Genomic DNA, 21,055 nt, shown 5'->3' with positions numbered 1-21,055 from the left:
TCTCTTGATTTTGGCCATTGGACTTCAAGGCTCAATACATTTACATGTATTTCGAGAATGGCACCACCTCCAATAATCATTCTTTCCCCAATTTAATGCTTTACTAAATTATAATTCAATTCAATTTGATAACTTTCCATTCGTGCATTTGCTTTATGATTTTTTGGTTGTAATTGTAAAAGCAACAACTTGTTGGATAAACTAAACTCATCTCAACCCATATCTTGGTTAATAGAGCAATTTTCTGTTTGAAGTTATAAATGAAATGCAAAAATTACTGCCAAGGCTCGAAAATTTGAGCAAAGAGTTGAGACTTGGTAGCTTTGTAGGAACATAAAAACTGAGTCCAATAGGTCTATTAAATAATGCATGAGATGGACAGTTTTCGAGAAAATCGAGATCAAAGTTGAAACTTCGATTGCGTTTTGTTCAGCAATGGAAGCAGATTTTTTCATAAAAACTCATTTTAACGATGTAACTTTTAATGAACAACCAGAAAATGCACTTATTTTTAGAGATAACATTTTCTTTTCCCTTTAGAACCCATAAGTTCGATTTTCTATTAAACCGAACACTTTCATTGACCATAAGACTTAGAAAGCTGAAACTTATAAGTGTGTGAATATTGTTTGTACACTTTAATGACCAAACTATGAACTGTTTTCTTAATTTTGAACATTGACTTGGAAACTTTGAACCTCTATGTTTCGTAAACATGATGGTCTACAATAATAATTTTCTGCCAAACTTTGGTTTTACTACGAGCTATGACATATTTAAATTATTTAAGCTCATACTGAAAAAGTTATAGCATTGTATTACTCATTCACACATTACTCATGTCATTCTCACAATATCGAGTCTTAAAATTGGGTAGCGTTAATACACTTTGCATTTGGTTGTTACTAAACAGACACAAATAACACAATTGATACATTTATGCACAAATTGACAAAACATTGCAAGTGAAATGGTCTAAAACGGGTAATAATTAACTTCATGCAAATTAAGACTCTGTTAGTTTGTAGAGACATGAAAACTGAGTTGATTTGTGTGATTTACAGATTTCTCCGATGAACAGATTTCGAGAAAATCGTGTTCGAAGTTTCGAGAACTTGCAAAGCTTTTTGTACAATTATGGAAGCAGATTACTTCATGAAACTCATTCTCCTTGTATAAATTTTCAGGGCGAACCAGAAAGTGCACTTTATTACATGAAATAAAGTTTTGTGCTTCTGCGAAACAGATAAGTTCGAATTTGGTTTGAAACGACTTTTTTCTGTATCCGTGAAAGTTAGCTGCCTGAAACTTATTATTTGTCAATAAAAATTGTTTGTTCACATCTTGGATTAAATACTTTTTTCAATATATCAACAGTTCTCTTTATTTTGGCCATTGGACTTGAAACTTTAAGACTCGATATTTCGAGAATGGAATAACCTAAGATCATCATTGTTTGACTTAACAAAAGGTTTTACTATGGACTATGAAATACTTAAATAGTAAATTAATTAAGATCATACTGAAAAAGTTAAAGCATTGCATGAATCATGTTATCAGGTTTGCGTTTTATTCAGAAAGTTAAATGGTTACTCAATCACAAACCTTAATTGTTGGAAAAATATTAATTTTTAAATATATTTAGTCACATTTTATTATAACACATCATAAAATCTGATGTTAGGTCAAATAATCATGATTTTAGGTTATGCCATTCTCGAAATATCGAGTCTCAAAGTTTTAGGTCCAATGGCCAAAATGAAGAGAACTGCTGATAGTTTGAAGAAATGAAACAATTCATAATGTGTACAAACAATTCTTATGAATACATAATAAGTTTCAGCTCCTTACGTCTTACGGTCACTGAAAGTGGACGGTTTAAACGAAAATCGAACTTATGGCTTTTAAAAGAAAAAGAAAATGTTATTTCTAAAACTAAGTGCATTTTCTGGTTGTTCATTAAAAGATAAATCAGTATAATAAGTTTCGTGAGAAAATCTACTTCCATAGTTGATCAAAAGGCAATCGAAGTTTCATCTTTGATCTCGATTTTCTCGAAAACTGTCCATCTAATGCATTATTTAATAGACCCGTTGGACTCAGTTTTTATGTTCCTACAAAATCACGAGGTCTAAACTCTTTGCTCAAATGTTCGAGCCTTTGGCAGCAATCTTTACATTTCATTCACAGTTTTAACCAGAAAATTGGTTTATTTACCAAGAAATGGGTTTTGTTGAGTTTGGGTTATTAAACAAGTTGTTTCTTGTGCATTTAAAAGCCAAATATTATGATCCAAACCCGCGAATGAAAATTTATTAAGTTGAATTGAATTGTTAAGCAGTTAAGCACTAAAGCAGTGAAATAATAATCATTGTAACTGGTGCCATTCTCGAAATATCGAGTCTCAAAGTTTTAAATCCAGTGGCCAAAATAAAGAGAACTGCTTATAAATTTAAAAAATTATTTGATCCGCTATGTGAGACAACAATTTTTATGGACAACTTATAAGTTTCAGCTCTCTAACTCTTACGGTCACAGAGAAAGATCGATTTAACCTAAAATCGAACTTATCTGTTTTATAGAAAAAGAGAAGTTTTATTTCTCAAAATAAGACCATTTTCTGGTTGACTACAAAAAGTTTCATCAGCAAAATAAGTATTAAAGAAATATCTGCTTCCGTAATTACACAAAAAGCGATCGAAGTCTTAACTTTTACCTAAATTTTCTCGGAAACTGTTCATCATAAAAATTTTTAAATTGCATGAATGAAATCAGTTCACATGTCCTTACAAACCAACAGAGACTAAATTTTAAAGAAATTACTTTATACCCGTTTTTGGCTATTTGTGTCAATTGTGTTTATTTGATTATAAACCCGAGTCAAGATTTGATCTTGATGCTTAAATCTCGTTCATTCAACTACTTGCGTCACAAATCCAATTTTGATTGCAATTTAGACACTTTCTGAACAATTCCTTAAATTCAATGTCTTGTTTCCCTTTGATAAACATTTATATTCGTTATTTGAACTCACCTCATTTTGATGAATCTTCATGATTTTTACCTTCAAAAGTAACCTCTGTTTTTGAATCCATTAAAATTGAAAGGTGAATATATTCTGATTAAACTAATCATGAAAAGTAAAATTAACTCTAATGTAACTTTTTATTCCCGTTGATTGCTTTGATATTGAAAATAATATCATTTTGATAGTCATTATTCAAGTATTAATATGATATTATTAGCTTTAATCACACAATCTATTGATTTTCATTTTAATATTTAAAATTTTGGAGTAAGCTTATTTTTTCTCAACATTTACATGCTTACTTGCAATTCAGAGTCAAATACATACAACATTATTAGGTCAAATGGACATGTTTTTCATTAAAACATAACTAAACTAATTTTACCAGATTTAAGTTGCTCAGGAAATGAATTAGCAGAGGTAATTCAAACAAACGATGAGAATTAGTTAGAGAAGATTTTGAACAAGAAAACAAATCAATCCCAGTTTCCCTCAATACTCCAATAATGTATAAATAAGATTTGAGCAAATGATGTTAATCAATAATGATGATCACAAGCAATGGTAATTAAACTCATCGATAATTATGCTTCACAAACATTAAAATTCAGTTGACTGAAGTGAACCGAGTTGCGACCAACAAGTCTTTGCTATTTAAGTTAATACTCATGAACACGAAGCAAATGAGGAACAAAATTTTATTTAATTATCAAGAAATATACATCAGAATGAACTTTCAAGAGAAGACTCAAAAATGAATATTTTCAGGTGAATATAAAGAATGGGAAAAGTAATTTCCCAGTCAAAAGTGAAAAGGAAAAAGATCAAGAAATTAAAGACTAAAATGGAAAAATCAAGACAATTTAGTAAACTGTCAGCTTATTTTGAAAAACAGTTGTTAATCCATTTCAATTATATTCCAGTTAATCATTCCAAACGCCGTCAACTGGTTTCTTATATTGCTTTAATCATATTCATTAGTGTAACAATCAAGACTATTGTGTTTACCCTTTTACCAGCCGACAATCCAATCCTTTATTATCTTGGAGATGCGACTATTGGATTCGGTGCTATCCGCACTCCACTTGACTGTATGTTGTCTATTTGGACTCTTGGTGGCCTTTATTGTGGACTGTTTCTTAAATACACTAATCGGAGTGTTAAACATCAACATTGGGTCCGAGTGAATCAACTTTTAAACTCTAAATCACCGTCTGAGATGAAAGTAATCAAACTGTTTCTCCATCAAACCCAATCCAATTTGATTCTTGCTTTCCTTGTAACTGTTGGCCTTAACATACCTTTACTGTTCCAATGTCCACCCGGTCTTTATTCATTGAACATTGTTTATTTAGGACTTCATGGAGTTGCCGGTTTCTTGGTATCGGCCTATGCAATCAATTTCGCCTTCTTTTTTGGACTGGATATGTTTTTTGTTGCTCGTCGATTCAAATCGTATTACAATTCACTTAAAACGCTGGTTCGATATAAAGCAATATCAGACTTTAAACGAGACACTTTAATACGAAGATCAGTCAGACATATCACAAGTCAATTGAAGCAAATCATTGAAACCTATCACTTCTGGGAAAAGCTGAATCATGCTTGTTTCATTAGTAGTTTTATCAATCAATCCTTGATTTTGTATCTAGTCTTTTGTAGTCCAACAAGACAGGATCTTAAAATTGTCCTCTCAGTTTATGGTTTGCTCAATTGTGCCACTGGTCAGTCATTGCATTTCATTACAGCCAATTATGCCCAAAAACAGGTAGGGATTGAATCGAGTTTGTTTTCTCGACTTTACAAAAGGAATTAATCAATTGAGTGCATCTTATTTTGTAGATTGATCATGCTATAAGTCAATTATACAATGCCAATACCAAGACAAGCCAAATTAAAACAAAACTTGAGAATCTCAATTTTCTTGAATATGTTGATCAACGAAAATATTTCACTATATTTGGAAGTTTGGAATATTCATCGAAAAATCTTGTCACTGTAAGTCTTTATCAATGAATTATTGGAGGCTTCAAGAAGTCCCAATTCAATGTATTGCTGTGGTCGAATCATGTCAGATTCAGAAGAGATCTACAGACCGCGAAGAGAAACACTCTTTTTGACATTTCGATAAAAATCTTGAGAGTGAGGTTAGGTTAGGTCTTGTCTGAGTAGATGATTGGTAATTGGCATTATCCAAAAACTTGGAAAAATTTCAATTTCCAGACATACCCAATGACCATTGAATTGGGCTTTTTGAAGTCCATTATATTATTGTAATACATCAATAAATCATTCGAAATCTCAATTGATTTATCACAGGTTACCATTGAAAACGCAGCTACGCTTTTGCTTTTGGTTACCAATTTGGGTTATCGTCAGATCTTTTAGTTGTCCATTTGCTAAACGCATTTCCAAGGAAAAAATTGGGTAAAGTTAATACACTTTACATTTGGTTGTTACTAAAAAGACACAAATAACACAATAGTCACATTTATGCACAAATTGACAAAACATTGCAAGTGAAATGGTCTAAAACGGGTAATAATTAACTTCATGCAAATTAAGACTCTGTTAGTTTGTAGGGACATAAAAACTGAGTTGATTTGTGCGATTTACAGATTTCTCCGATGAACAGATTGCGAGAAAAACGGGTTCGAAGTTGAAACTTGCAAAGCTTTTTGTACAATTATGGAAGCAGATTTCTTCATGAAACTGATTCTCCTTGTATAAATTTTCAGGGCGAACCAGAAAGTGCACTTTGTTACATGAAATAAAGGTTTCTGCTTCTGCGAAACGGATAAGTTCGAATTTGGTTTGAAACGACTTTTTTCTGTGCCCGTAAAAGTTAGCTGCCTGAAACTTATTATTTGTCGATAAAAATTGTTTGCTCACATCTTGGATTAAATTTTTTTTTCAATATATCAACAGTTCTCTTTATTTTGGCCATTGGACTTGAAACTTTAAGACTCGATATTTCGAGAATGGCATAACCTAAAATCATCATTCTTTGACCTAACATAAGGTTTTACTATGGGCTATGACATATCTAAATAGTAAATTATTTAAGATCATACTGAAAAAGTTATAGCATTGTGTTACTCATGTTATCAGATTTTTGCTTGATCCATAAAGTTAAATGGTTACTCAAACACAAACCTTAATTGTTGGAAAAATATTCGTTTTTAAATGTATTTATTCATATTATATTATAGCCCATTCTAAATTCTGATGTTTGGTCAAAGAACTATGATCTTAGGTTATTCCATTCTCGAAATATCGAGTCTCAAAGTTTTCGGTTCAATGGCCAAAATGAAGAGAACTGCTGATAGTTTGAAGAAATGAAACAATACATGATGTGTACAAACAATTCTTATGGATACATAATAAGTTTCAGTTCCTTAAGTCTTACGGTCACTGAAAGTGGACGGTTTAAATGAAAATCGAACTTATGGGTTTTAAAGGAAAAAGAAAATGTTATTTCTAAAACTAAATGCATTTTCTGGTTGTTCATTAAAAGATAAATCAGTATAATAAGTTTCGTGTGAAAATCTGCTTCCATAGCTGAAAAAAACGCTACCGAAGTTTAAACTTTGATCTCAATTTTCTCAAAAACTGTACATCTGATTCATTATTTAATAGTACCATTTGACTCAGTTTATATAGCTCTACAAAGTTACCAAGTCTCAACTCTTTGCTCAAATTTTCGAGCCTTGGCAGTAATTTTTGCATTTCATTTATAACTTCAACCAGAAAATTTCTCTATTAACCAAGATATGGGTTGAGATGAGTTTATTTTGTTGAATAAGTTGTTGTTCATACAATTACAACCCAATAATCATAACCAAAATGCACCAATGCGAAGTTTCTTAAATTGAAATGAGTTATTAGCTCGTAAAGCATTAGATTTGGGAAAGAATGATGATTGCAGATGATGCCATTCTCGAAATATCGAGGCTCAAAGTATTAAGTCCAATGGCCAAAATAAAGAGAACTGTTGATAGTATGAAGAAATCGAAAAATTCATGATGTGTAAATACAATTTTGCTGAACGTATAATAAGTTTCAGCTCTTCAAGTCTTACGTTCACTGAAAGTGGACGGTTTAAATGAAAATCGAACTTATGGCTTTTAAAGGAAAAAGAAAATGTTATTTCTAAAACTAAGGGCATTTTCTGGTTGTTCATTAAAAGATAAATCAGTAAAATAAGTTTCGTGAAAAAATTTGCTACCATAGCTGAACAAAACGCTATCGAAGTTTCAACTTTGATCTCGATTTTCTCGAAAAATGTCCATCTGATGCATTATTTAATAGACTCATTGGGCTTAGTTTTTTATGTCTTTACATACCCACCAAGTCCAAGCTCTTTACTCAAATGTTCGAGCATTTGACAGAAATCTTTACATTGCATTTATAACTTTAACCAGAAAGTTGGTTTATTTACCAAGAAATAGGTTTTGTTGAGTTTGGTTTGTTGTTGCTTATGCATTTAAAAGCCAAATATTATATTATGATCTAAACCCGCTAATGAAAATTGATTAAAATGAATTGAATTATTAGCAAGTAAAGCATTAAATTGGTGAAAGAATGATGACTTTAGATGCTGCCATTCTCGATATATCGAGTCTCAAAGTTTTAGGTCCAATGGCCAAAATCAAGAGTACTGTTGATAAAATGATAAATTATTTGATCCATTATGTGAGTCAACTATTCGCTAAATCTAACGATCATAAAAACTGATCGGTTTAACTGAAAACTGATCTTATCTGTTTTGCAAAAGACAGAAAATTTCATTCATCAAAATAAGTGCATTTTCTGGTTGGTCATTGGAATTGTCATCAGGCAAATTAGTTTCATGAAAAAGTCTCCTTTCATTAATGAACTAAAGGCGATCTTAGTTTCAACTTTGAATTCGATTTTTTCGAAACCCGAGAAACTTTTAAACCGCACAAATTAACTTAGTTTCATGTCCCTACAAACTAAAAGAGTCTAATTTGAAAGAAATTAATTTGCACCCGTTTTTGCCCATTTGTTTCAATTTTTGTCAATTTGAGTATAAATGTAAAAATGGTGATGATTTTTAGCAAAAACCTTTGGCTTCTCATATTTTATCAACTAATAGTTTCTCATAAAAACATAGTCCATCACTCAATAGTCCCACTTTCAAGAGATAGTAAAGTTGGCCATCCAAATCATGCCACCAACCGGTAGAGAAAATGTTTTGTTTGGACCAACAAAGCATCCAGAAAAGTCGGAAAAGCATCCCTACTCACTTGTCAGTTGATTCTTAATTTATATCTGTTCATTCAAAACTAGGAATTTCTTATAACAAATGGTGTACCGTAACATCTAATTTTTTGGTTTCGTCAACAAAATAAATCAAAACAAAGCAATGAAACAACAGTAGCATGTTTGAAAGACAAATAATTAAGAGACGTCATTTTTATTACATGTGATTTTATTAAGCGTAAAAGACAAAGTTGAAAAGTAGTGTACAGAGTTGATTTCACATCGACTTCCCAATTTTGTTTTAAAATAATGAAAAGAAGAAACTGAGTTACAATTCGAATGAGGAATAACTTATCCAATTAAGGAAGTTATTATTGTATTTAATGTGGTTTCAATTTTGAAATGTATGAAAAGTGAAAAGAAAACATTTGATAGATTAACTGACGGAAGGAAATGATAAAGAAATTAAATAGGTGTTCCGCATAAAATTTCATTAATTTTGACGATCTTCAAAATCTTTACCATGTTCAATTAGATAATTAGCTAAATATCGAGTTGGATCTTCAGGTCGTGTTTTAGCTAATGATGATAAACCCTGCAATAAGATTGGTACAACTGTTTGGTCTAAATATTGACGAGTAGGTAAAGATGCAAAATCAACTTTAGGCTTTTTACTTGATCCATTGACTATTGGAGTTGGAGAAGCAGCTTGAACAACTTTACCAGGAGTCGCTGGACCAGAGTCGGCAGAGACAGGTGCCGGTTGTGAAGTTTCTTTATCAATATCATCGGGTGTGACTCCTTTGTCCTCTATAACTTGACTTTCAGATGTACCATTAGAACCATTTTTTTGAGTTTCTGCTTCATTATTAGGAATTGAAGATACAGATGAAGTTTCATTTTCAGATGTACCAAGAGTAGTAGTAGTTGCTGGGGTAGTAGTGGTATCCATTACTTCACTATTGTCTAATTCTTCTGTTTTAATTTTTGGTATAGTAAATCCAACAGAATCACTGTTGTTTTGAATTTTCTCTGCTCCTCCAGGTGCAGGAATTTCAGTTGATAATGATGATGATGATAATGAACCATCGGAAACATTTTTCTCCTTAGATAATTCAGAATCGGCTGCAACAGCTTCCGGTATTTCTTCAGACACAGCCTCCATTGGTTTTACATCAGCATCTTCACTAATATTAGATTCAACATTTACACTAGCATTAGATTCCATTGATTCCTTATTTTTAGAAATATCAGTTGACTCGGCTTCCATTGGTTGAACTTCAGTTGAAACAGTGGTATTGTCTTGATTTGAAGACGAAGAAGAAGCAGATGGTGCAGCAGTTTCACTAGAATCTCCTGCAATTTCTGTTGATTTAACTTGTTCACTTGATTCTTGGTCTTTATTTTCAATTGTTTCAGATGACTTGGCAGTTGATTCAGTATCAGAAACCATTTTGATCAATTAAAATTTGATAGACGTTCAGGTAAAACCAATAGTAACTCCCTATGCGACTCTTTATGTGATTATCTTTATGACGAATCAAACGCGTATCAAACTCCATCTTGTGGAATTAAAGTTGAACTAATATTTTTTTGGGAAGCAAAAAATTCAAATCTTTCATATTTGTAAGCTCATTTCAACTTAAAATCCTATTCCAAATATAGTTGATTACAATTGGCTAGTTTCTAACAAATAATATTACTCAGTTAGTTTAATTACTCAATTAGGTAACGTTTGTAAACTATATTCTCGTTGAAGTTATCCAATTGGTAAATCAGTAATAAGGAGTTTTGTATTTCAAACAATAGCTATTCAATGAGCTTTACTGCTGTCGCAATTAACGAAACTTTACTTATAATTTTATCAACAGATAGGTTCAGTTAAGCCGATGAGATTATAAAAATCAAATCTAGTCTGAACTGTCTGAACTTTGAAGCACAATTCAGTGCTAAAATTTTTAGCTTGATTTGAAACTTTAGAATTGAAAAATAGTAAATTCAAATTGACATTTCAATATTTAAGCAGATTTCTCTGAAATGGCTTCAATTTAATTGAATGGAAATGTTACATATTAAATTACTTAATTAATATGAAGTTTACTAGGGTCACTAAATTTTGATGTTAAGATATAAAAGACTGATGGGAAAGGTACAAGAAGTAAGAGGGATGTTGTTACAACTGGATTTTTAAATTTTGTAAGCGCAATTATTCCATAAGCATGTAATAACCAATGGCCAAATAATATGATGACACTTCTGATACTTTCGAATGATTTGAAAAATAAAGCTGACATACTTTGGTCTAAACGATATGCAAAATGAGCAGCTATAGAGATCGTTGAGCTGACAAGAGTAAGAAATGGAAACGAATAGTCTGTAAACAAAAAAATGATAAAATATTAGCAAAAATATATGAGAAGTCTGTAAATACATTTGATTGTGAGTGATAACTTACATATTAGACCAGAGAAGAGAGCATGAGAAATTGTCAGGGCAGGTATAACATACAAAGTTAAATAAATAGTGTTTGGTGCTTTTGAATCAGATACCCAGCGTATCACCCAGGGCCTTATTGTAATTAAATGGACCAAACATAAGAAATAAAAGAGAAAAATCATCGAATAGAGTGGATATACAGCTTCTTGGGCACAGCGAATAGTATCTTTGAAGTTGACACTTGGATTGAAAAATAGCGTATACCAATCAGATATACGATAAGCTCCACAACTTTTTAAATTGAATGAACCAATGGGCGTTGAAAATGCGAGTAAAGTCAACAAAGCAGCAAGACTGATTTCAAAAAGAGCACTTAAATGAATAATTAAAACCTCGAAGGGAAGAGTACGACGTCTGATTGAATGATCAATGATGTACCATTCCATAACTAACAAAACAAGGGCCATGAAACCAAGATAGAACCAATCATTGGAGGCAAAACTCAGTGAACACGGTATACATAACGATTGAATTTTTCCTTCCACCTGTGAGTACCCAGGATAAGATGTTGATGATCTAGTCCCACTAGGACATGACTGTAAAATAAAAAAGCCGTCATTAATATCGGTTTCTTTCTTCAAAATAAATAGATTCTTACCATACAATCTGATACTGTATCATTGTCAAATATTATTCGACCACAATAAATGCCGGGACACCTTTGCATGAGTTTAATTTATAGATTATAAGCTTCAGAGTCAGAATGAAATGTTAGAAATGATGACTTCAGATGAGATAGGCTGAGCCAATGTTGAGTCTCCTTGGCTAGTAAACAAGATATAGCAGCTAAATTAGTGGATGATTGTCATTCACAAAAATAGTATATTGTAATGGTACATTTGTTCTTTGATTGATTGGCACAATATAAAATGATTAACCTGGATGGAGAAAGAAACAAGAGCTTATTAGACAACCAAAAATAGGAAAAAATATAACCATAAAGCTTACCTTAGAATGCGCTGAAAGTAAATTGGCCTGAAATAGGTGTATCGTCCATACTCATCACTTTACTAATTAATTGCAGCTTTGGGAACAATATAAATTTGACAATTTTGATAAAAAAATAGAGGAATGATTAATTAATTAGATGAGACATAAATAAGTCATATGATGCAGATATTGAAAAACATGCTAGTCAACTGTTTTCACTTGTACTAAAAGTATGAATGACCAAACAGAGTTAAATAGCCAATGAAAATAACCTTAATGATGTGTTGAATGATAGATAAATATTTAATCAAAAACAGGATTAAAAAGAAAAGACATTTATAATTATTGGTCCAGTTGAAGGATTCACTCAAATAATATTCAAGTCTTAAACATCACATCTGTAAAGGTGTTTACTTGTTTTTATTTTTTACTTTGCCTTTTATCCATTTTCTTTATTTTTGCTTCACATTTTTACATTGTCTCTCAATTACATTTTTATTGCTAATTGTTCATCTATCCCTCCAGTTTTAATTACAAAGATTAGTGGATGATAATACCCCCTTGTGTTAACCTTTGCTTTAGAAGATTGTTGTTTGGATTAGCATATCCCTCGTTAACTGTTCGTTTAAATATGAGTTCGGAGTTATCACCGACTAAAGGAGTTAGCAAACCACGCGAGTCCACTTCAGGAGGATATTCATATGTACCAAGTGATCATGAATATGCAGCTAAAAGAATAAAATTGGACGATGATCCTGAATATGATGATTATGAAGCAGATTTCGCAGATGAAGAATGTGAAACTGGACTTGATGAAGCTACAGCTGAACATGATGATTTAAAGTCTGAGGTACGATCTGATCATTTGTACAAGGCTTACAAGGTATCTGAGAAAGAAGCTTTTATTACTGAATTTATTGGGGATCATCAAGGATTCACTGGTGAGATAAAGCAAAGATATTCAGATTTCCTTGTACACGAAGTTGACCAATCAGGCCATGTTGTTAGACTAACCGACCTTACCCAGCCAATCGAAGAACAGAAACCTGTTAATCCTGCAATCGGTGCAATTGCTTCTATATTAACACCAGAACTCCATCAAAAGTTAGCTGAACTATCGATCAACAAAGAAGCTAATCAAGTTGATATTCCTGTTGATGGTTTGCAAAAGGATGAGAGGACTCAAATTCATAAATATGTCAAAGAAAGATATCCTGGATTGGAATCAAATTATACAGATAAACAGGGTTCTCCGGTAATTACGGTCATGAGAAAGGGAAACAATGCTCGATATAGTGCTGCTGATTGGCCAGTTGGTAAACCCAATTTTGTCCACTTCGTTCTTTATCAAGAGAACCATGGAACCATTGAAGCTATTGAAAAGATTTCTCGATTTACAGGGAGACAACCAAAAGCATTTACTTATGCAGGAACCAAAGATAAACGGAGTATATCAACTCAGAAAGTATCATCCTATAGACAAAATCTGGACAAACTTTTCGATCTCAATACAATTCTGGGTAAAAATGTACCAGCTATAGTCATTGGAAATATTACTTTTGAACGGGAACCCATTCGTCTAGGTCAAACAATTGGTAACCATTTCGATCTGGTTATTAGAGATTTGATTTATAATTCAGAAGATGATGTACACCATGCTTTCCTTAATATAAAAGAGAAGGGTTTCATTAACTATTTTGGTACCCAAAGGTTTGGTATGAATGCTTCACCATCACATTCCATTGGGCTAGCTGTTCTTAAAGAAGACTGGTTGACCGTTTTAGATTTGATTTTATCAGAGAAAAAAGTGGACAATGAAGCAAGTAGAACCGGACAATTTGCCAGTTTCAACCAATGTATGAAAATTTGGAAAGAAACAAGGAATCCAGAACTAGTCCTGAAAGAACTGAGCTTTCGTAACAGTCGAGAGGCACGAATAATGAAAGGAATAATCAAGAGTGGATCAAACAACAATTATTATGCCGGGTTTTGCCAAATAACTAGGAACCAGAGAATGTTGTATCTTCACGCTTACCAAAGTTTATTGTTTAATAAACTGGCCTCATTCAGGATACAGCGTTATGGTTTAAAGGTTGTTGCAGGTGATCTATTGATTAGCGAAAAGGAAAAATGTGAGCAATTGGATGACCTGAAACATATCAAGCCTAGAATAGCAACGGAAAATGATGTCACCACCGCATCGATTGAGGATGTTGTTTTACCTATTCTAGGTGTCAGCTCGATTTTGCCAGAAAATGAAGTGGCTGATAAGCTGTATGAACTTCTTGAGGCGGATGGTGTCACCGTGGAATCGTTTAACCTCAAACACAAAGAACTGCATCTCTCTGGAACTTATCGTAAACTTATGAGTAAGCCATCAAACATGCAAATGGAGATTGTGTCTTATGACGACAACACGAAGCCATTGTTTTTAACTGATTTAGATATTTTAAAAGGAAAGAAGTTATCCGATGGAAGTGGAGACAAAAAAGCGCTTAAACTTTCCTTTATGTTGCCTACATCTGCTTATGCGACCGTAATGTTAAGAGAAATGATGAAAACAGATATTATATAAAATGACAATTGTTTTATTAATTAGAAATAAAATGATCAAAGTGTTTTTTATCGAATTTAAATAATGGAGTACATTTATTAAATCAAAATACAAAAGCTCATGTAGCGAGATTCAGCTCGAAATGAAATTCAATCTGCGAAAGGAAGAAAAGATAACAATATAATATACTTTTCTCAAAACATGAACTGATGAGTTTATGATAATTTCAGATATTAACTCGAATAACAATCATTGGTTCATTCAGATAAGAGGTGCCTAAACATTTTTTTATCATCATGAGAAAATGAGGTTCGAGTCAGTAACATGACTCACCATGAAAGTTGACACACGTGGGTATGCGAGCTCTGAAAAAAAGTAAAAGAACGCTATGAGTAACTGAAGTAAAATTGAATTTATGGAAATTGGTGAGACAAATTTCAGTAAAGCGGATCCGATTATATCATCATGTAGATAAGACATAGTCGTTTTTGTCATCATTTAACGAGAAAATAACATTAAATATTGCAAGAAATAGTTACCTCAAAAAAATCCAGGACTATACGAACGTGATCACCTTTTCAAAGCAGGGCCATTTCCTAAGAAAGAAAAAACCAAAACAAAGATCAATATAGACAACCAAACAGGAAACAAAGATAATCATATGAAGTTAATTCAAAACTTACGATAAAATCAAAGCGGAATCTCGTAAAGAACCAGAAACTTACCAATGCCTCAAGAGGTCTTGAACCCTCAGCAAGAATGAAAAGCTAGTCATACCTGGCTAAATTACCACGCGGTAAGACTTTTTTCATTCATTATATGAATAACTGGGAATAAAACATTCCCGATACATATTCTTTCACATGTTGAGAGTCACAAATACAACAAATATTTCATTAATGAAATAAAGTCGGGTTGAAATGAATTCAGCGAGAATCCAAAACTAAAAATTCAAACACTCATGTTAAAGGATGTTAGGAAATTAAACACGCCATCTAGATTAATTTGAGTCGCCGAAGTAGCTTTGAGAATCGTTAATATCGCTAGATGGCAGAATAGATCCCAATATCTGGGAAATTCAAATGAAATGAAAATTCTGAAAAATTGTTTCTCATACCGATAGGTGACGCTATAGAAATGAAAATTCATCATGAATTTAGATGCGAATTGTAACCAAATATTTACCGAGTAACTAGGAAATTAACATCGGTTTCTGGTTACTCTAATCAAGAAAGTCAGTGAAGAGTCTCGACTAAAGAGTGTTTTTTTATTTGTTTGACATTATGGAACCAGGATTCGAGGATGAATATGATCTTGTAGTGATTGGTACTGGTTTAACTGAATCAATTGTTGCCACTGCATGCTCAAGAATTGGTAAAAAAGTTCTCCACCTTGATCCAAATGATTATTACGGAGACCTATGGACCAGTTTTACATTCCCACAATTAGATGATTGGGCTCGACGTCATGTTCAACTAGCTGGAGGTAAGAATCTACCAGACAATGGTTCACAACATCAGCAGCAACAACAATTCCAATCTCAACATAATCATGACCAAAATAATCCAAGTGAAAAAGTGAACAATCAAACTTCAAATATTGGCATCAGTTTGAGTAAAGTTAATCTAACAGCTGGTGAAATGGTTTATCCATGGGAGTCTGGGATAAATTTAATATCAAATGTTGAACCTGTTTCTTACATGATAAATGAAGCACCAGAAAAACAAGATCTAGACAAAGCAACGGAGGAGGAAGAAGAAGACGTTGAAGAAGCTGATGATGAAACGGAACCTTGGACCTTTGAAAAGTTGTCAACAGAAAGGAATTGGGGCATTGATCTTGTACCAAGACTTCTTTATTCCCGTGGAGCCATGGTTAACCTGCTAGTTTCGTCTAACATCTGTAGATATCTTTCATTCCGTTCTATTGAGCGTATCCTTTCATGTTTACCTGGTACTGATGAGTTAATGGACGTGCCATGTACTCGTCAAGATATTTTCAATGATAGTTATACTTCACTGATCGAGAAACGAGTTCTCATGAGATTTATACAGCTTTGCTTGGAACTTGAACGTCGACCAGATTTGATTGAAGGATTTGAAGGTTTTGAAGAGCAACCCTTTATTGAGTACCTTCGAAGCAAAGGTTTTACACCTCTTCTCCAACATCTTGTTCTCAACTCAATTGCCATGGTAGATCCTACAACCCCAACTCAAGAGGCTATGGAACAATTGAAAAGATTCGTCAGTTCATCCGGAAGATTTGGAAATACTCCTTTTCTTTTCCCATTTTATGGTTGTGGTGAGATTCCACAGGCATTTTGTCGGTAAGTTAATTTTACTTTTCCCATTTTAATCATGTCTCCCTAATGTTGGTTTAAAATGCAAATCTTTTGTTTATTTTCAGACTCTGTGCTGTATTTGGTGGAACTTATTGTCTCAAGCGAACAATTGATGGAGTTGTTGCTAAGGATGACGTTATTAACAGTATCATCGTTGGCTCTCAGCAAATTAAATGCCAAAATCTAGTCTGTAGTCTATCTAACGTACCTAAAAGTCTTCTCGTCCCTCGCCAAGTTACCAACATTTCTCGAGCTATCTTCATTTCTTCTGGTTCCGTCAAAGATTCTCAATGTGCTGGATCTTTACTCCGCTTCCCTGGACCTTTTCCAATTCTCGTTGTTGAATCCTCATGGGCAAGCTTGATTGCCCCAAAGGGTATTTTTGTAATTTATGCATGGTGTGATTCATTTACTGGAAATGCCAAAGAAGATTTACTCCCAATCGCTCGTAAATTATTCAACTTTGAAAGTGGCGATGAAATGAATGGTAAACCAAAATTACTTTGGTCATGTTTTTACAACCAGGCCACAGTGGACTGTTCAAGTATAACTGATAAATATCAGAATCTCTATGTTACTTCACCTCCAGTTAATGAGCTTGATTATGATGTTGCTATTGAAGAGGCAAAATCCATTTTCGATACTTTATTGCCGGATGAAGAGTTTCTCCCCAGAGCTCCAGATCACGATGAAATTGTAATTGAAGGAACACAAACTAACCAAGAAATCGATCTGGACTAATCATTTCCCTTGCAACTCTCTACTATTGTGATTACAATCAAATTTTTTCCCTTCTCTCATTCACTTGAATGATTTTTTACTCTCAACTCTTTTTTTACCTTACCTTTGCTTTGCGCTATTTAATCAACTATTTATTTATAATATCAAATACCAAGACCAGACTATTACTACGCTAACCTGATTATTTTTGTCTCGAATTTTCTTTCCTTTTTCATTCCATTCGAATGAAAATTCTAACTCAATTTTATATTGAACAAACATTCAAATCTAATTTAATCAAGATTTACAAAAATCATTCAACAAGTGGAGAGGATGATTGATTGTTGCCAAAGCTGAATCAGCTATTTTTAACAATTGTATTTCAACAAAACATAAAACAAATGTTAAAACAATGAACAGAAGACAAAGTAATATCTTCAAGAATCTTTTTTTATACATTTGACGAATCAATTGGAACAATTTGTAACCTGTTTTTGTCCATAAAAAATAAAATTCATTCATGATTAGATAATCTTGGATTAACTGATCACTAACATTATATTGTAATAAAGCACAATGGATTTACCGATCAAAGAAACAAAAAAACCAAGCAAAGTAAAGTAAAAATAAACCAATTTTTTGCAAAACGAAACAAAATTTATTTTAAACTGTGATTAACCTCCGAAAGACTATCAATGAATCTCATTAAATTGATTTCAACCAGCAAATTAAAAAGCCAAACAGATATTAAAGTTGAATGTAATTTCATTAAAATGGTCAATAAAGGGAAAACTAGATTAAATGATTGTAAAATGGCATCAAAATGAAGAGTTGAATAAAGATAAACATGAAATAATATTTACTTTACCTTTTTTTACCCTACCATGATCAGAATATTATTGAAGACTGATTTATTTAATATAATTGAGGGTAAAAATGGTAAGCAAAAGGAATCGAAATCAAATGTTGAAAGAATCTGTTTTTTTTCTTGATTTCATCTTCCAACCTTTTGCCTCTTATTCACAAAAATACATACAGACATATCTATTATGACTGGGAGTGAAAAACGAAAGCTAAAATATTATTTTTATTCTTAAAGATCACGAAATATCTTTGGAATCCAGGGAATTCATCTTAAACCAAGAATTTTCTTATTCTCTACTTTTACCATGTTTTTCATCACTGTATGATCATGAGAATCATCATTTTCCAGAAAATCTTTCTCATCATATTTCGTTTCACCTTCTTTATGAATAATGCTGAACAGATAAATAAGATGAAGAATGGTTATCATCACAAGTCCATATCAATTTCAACTGAAAGTCAAAAGGAACCAGGCAAACAAAATGATGATTAGTCGAAAGAAGAAGAAGAATAAATTATATTTTCATGATAATTCTGAATCTGCATGAAAATTGGACCAGAGACCAAGAAGTCAGTCAATGTTCAGTCATAAAGTCCAGTTTGATTGCGTGAGTATTGCTTGATATATCAATAACAATCAAATATTAATGACTTGATTCAAATCATAATCAAAGCTTTGGTCAACTTCACCATCTTTAGGCCTTCAATAGAGTTTAGAGATTTTCCCATTTTTTTGATTCTTCATTATTAATTGTGAAAACTGGTTTCATATTTTATAAGCTAATTGTTAATCATTAAATTGGAGGATATTTTTTGTTACTCAATCAGTATGATCAATTGATTGATGAGGTAAAATGATTACTTGGACTGTTTTGTGTTACTGAATTATGAACGTTTCTAACAAGATTTAGTTTCCTTCCAAATGTAATATTAATGTCTATTTGATATAACAAACGACAACAACAACATCTAAAGGTTGATTAATTATGTTACTCACCTGCTACACCATTCACCTCCATTATATAAAGATTAATTACAATTATTAAATCATTGAACTCAAATCATTTGGAATCATTAACGCATCTCATCTTTACACCATCATTAACCCTGACAGTGTACAGACTATTGATCCATATTTCATTGCATTTAGTAATCATTAATGATCCACTTTTAAATGCTAGTAAAATGTTTATTACAATCAAATGATCACAAGTCATCAAAACATCTTCAATCGCCTTTAAGCCTTCAAAACCAAATACAATTATTAAAAAAACCCAAAAGATTCCCATCAAAATCCCTGGTCAAACCCAAGAAACCCAAATCTGAATTTATCTTAATAACAACAAGAAACACAAATAATGAGATAAATTGCATAGAGAGAGAAATGTCATTCTGAATTAACCATGATTAAAACCTCCACCTTGATGGGTAAAGATACGTTCACTGGGTTTACATTGGATTGAAATGAAAAAGCAAATCACTCTTGATTAAATCGATAATTAGTTTAAAGTAAGCTTTTCAAATTAATGTCACAACCAGAAACCAGGTTGGTTACAATGATCAGTGTTATTGAAAGCAAGGAATGATGTTAACATTTATTTACCTTTTAACTAATCTGGTTCAATGCGAGACCATTGACTTCAAATCCAGAGATGAATCCAACAATCAATTTAACATTCAGACTGAAGCAGCTTATTGTGATCAGAAGCATTGGACAAAATCTGTTTTATTTGAGAATCGAATCTATCATTGATCAAAAATTAAGTTTACAATCAATCAGTCGTCTTATTAATACAACTGCAACTGTTGCTGTGTTAGCTGTAAATATCATTGAAAGCTTGAAGCTTTGGTTTGTTTTGGAGCAAAATTTTCATCTTTGACTGAGTTTAATGTTAAACTTTTAGGCTTGAATTGAGCAACTTGAAAGAGTGGACAAATGATGAAATTTATTCACCTAACAAATGGTCAACACAAAAAGCTTTTAACATTGACCATAAAGTGATAGTATTACAAATGTCCAAGAAGCCCAAAAAAGCATTATCACTTTGATCATCATCATTAATGGACGGTTAACTGATTTACTCAATGATTTTTGTTCCCGATCATTAGACCACAACAGCAAGAAAAAATAATCATCTAAATTATATTTTTATGATCAGACAAGATACACAGAGAATGAGCGTGAATGAGGAAAAAAATCAAAATAAAATAACAATGAAATGATCAGTTAATGGATGAAAACTGTAAAGTATTGGCCAGAAAAGGCGAAATCGACATTCGAATGAAAAGTTGAACAAAAAAAATGTAAAAGTTTCATCAAGAAAATCCAAGTGAACATTATCTTTGATATTTGAATCAGAATATGTTCATTCTTTTCCTCCAACTTTACGGTTACAATTCTTATCAGAATTTTGTCCAATCTCGAAATGTCACCCATTCACTTATGAAGTCCATCAACAAATGCAAATGTAAGTTTGTATGAGAAACATTGATAATAATCATGGAACATTTGCAACAATTTTTCTAAATTATTATTGAAATGTTCATCCATTTAGAGTTTTAATGATAATCTTGGCATTACCCTGAAAAAATTGAAAAAAGTGTTTAGTTTTTTGTGTTGCTTTCAATAGTGAATAAGTCTATGGGAAGAATGAAAAAAATGGAGAAATTTTTTTTCTTTTCATCACAATTTTTCGATTCAACACTTATCAATGTTTTACCAACATTTGCTGGGAATGAATTTAATGATATTTAATTGTATACTGAATAATGGTTAAATATTGGGAAATTTTACTTCTTATTACAATCTATTTATGGTTTTAATTTTAAGTTTTCCTTCTTTTTGGTTTCCATCAACATTAACAATTACAAAGTTTCATTAGGAGCGATAATGTTG

The 21,055-nt window shown here is 32.2% G+C and overlaps 4 protein-coding genes and 1 long non-coding RNA gene across 5 annotated transcripts; 2 read left to right on the top strand and 3 right to left on the bottom strand.

The window, feature by feature from the left end:
• Positions 1 to 8,465: 8,465 nt before the first annotated feature.
• LOC107365869 (uncharacterized) lies at positions 8,466 to 9,750 on the bottom strand. The gene has a single exon (XM_015933439.3). It carries the CDS (start codon positions 9,705 to 9,707, stop codon positions 8,748 to 8,750), a length of 960 nt encoding a protein of 319 aa, XP_015788925.1. The 5' UTR covers positions 9,708 to 9,750; the 3' UTR covers positions 8,466 to 8,747.
• LOC107365874 (JNK1/MAPK8-associated membrane protein) lies at positions 8,466 to 11,908 on the bottom strand. Its single transcript, XM_015933443.2, has 4 exons — positions 11,699 to 11,908; positions 11,349 to 11,628; positions 10,710 to 11,286; positions 8,466 to 10,628 (listed from the first exon to the last, which is right to left on the bottom strand). The coding sequence occupies exons 2-4, from the start codon at positions 11,415 to 11,417 to the stop codon at positions 10,336 to 10,338; spliced, it is 939 nt and encodes a 312-aa protein (XP_015788929.1). The 5' UTR covers positions 11,418 to 11,628; positions 11,699 to 11,908; the 3' UTR covers positions 8,466 to 10,335.
• Positions 11,909 to 11,913: 5 nt separating this feature from the next.
• Pus7 (pseudouridine synthase 7) lies at positions 11,914 to 14,319 on the top strand. Its single transcript, XM_015933441.3, has one exon. The coding sequence runs from the start codon at positions 12,228 to 12,230 to the stop codon at positions 14,253 to 14,255; it is 2,028 nt and encodes a 675-aa protein (XP_015788927.2). The 5' UTR covers positions 11,914 to 12,227; the 3' UTR covers positions 14,256 to 14,319.
• A 46-nt stretch (positions 14,320 to 14,365) lies between these two features.
• Positions 14,366 to 15,208, bottom strand: LOC149093138 (uncharacterized). The gene is made up of 3 exons (XR_016199986.1): positions 14,918 to 15,208; positions 14,774 to 14,830; positions 14,366 to 14,599 (listed from the first exon to the last, which is right to left on the bottom strand). It is a non-coding gene; the product is annotated as an uncharacterized LOC149093138 (long non-coding RNA).
• A 263-nt stretch (positions 15,209 to 15,471) lies between these two features.
• On the top strand, positions 15,472 to 17,827 carry Rep (Rab escort protein). The gene is made up of 2 exons (XM_015933442.3): positions 15,472 to 16,560; positions 16,641 to 17,827. The coding sequence occupies exons 1-2, from the start codon at positions 15,518 to 15,520 to the stop codon at positions 17,314 to 17,316; spliced, it is 1,719 nt and encodes a 572-aa protein (XP_015788928.1). The 5' UTR covers positions 15,472 to 15,517; the 3' UTR covers positions 17,317 to 17,827.
• The last annotated feature ends 3,228 nt before the right edge of the window (positions 17,828 to 21,055 follow it).

Source organism: Tetranychus urticae, chromosome 3 (assembly GCF_039701765.1).
Source record: "Tetranychus urticae isolate SD_2017Ah chromosome 3, NJAU_TeUrti_SD_1.0, whole genome shotgun sequence".
In the NCBI taxonomy this organism is placed as follows: domain Eukaryota; kingdom Metazoa; phylum Arthropoda; class Arachnida; order Trombidiformes; family Tetranychidae; genus Tetranychus; species Tetranychus urticae.
This window is presented reverse-complemented; position numbering and strand designations above follow the sequence as displayed.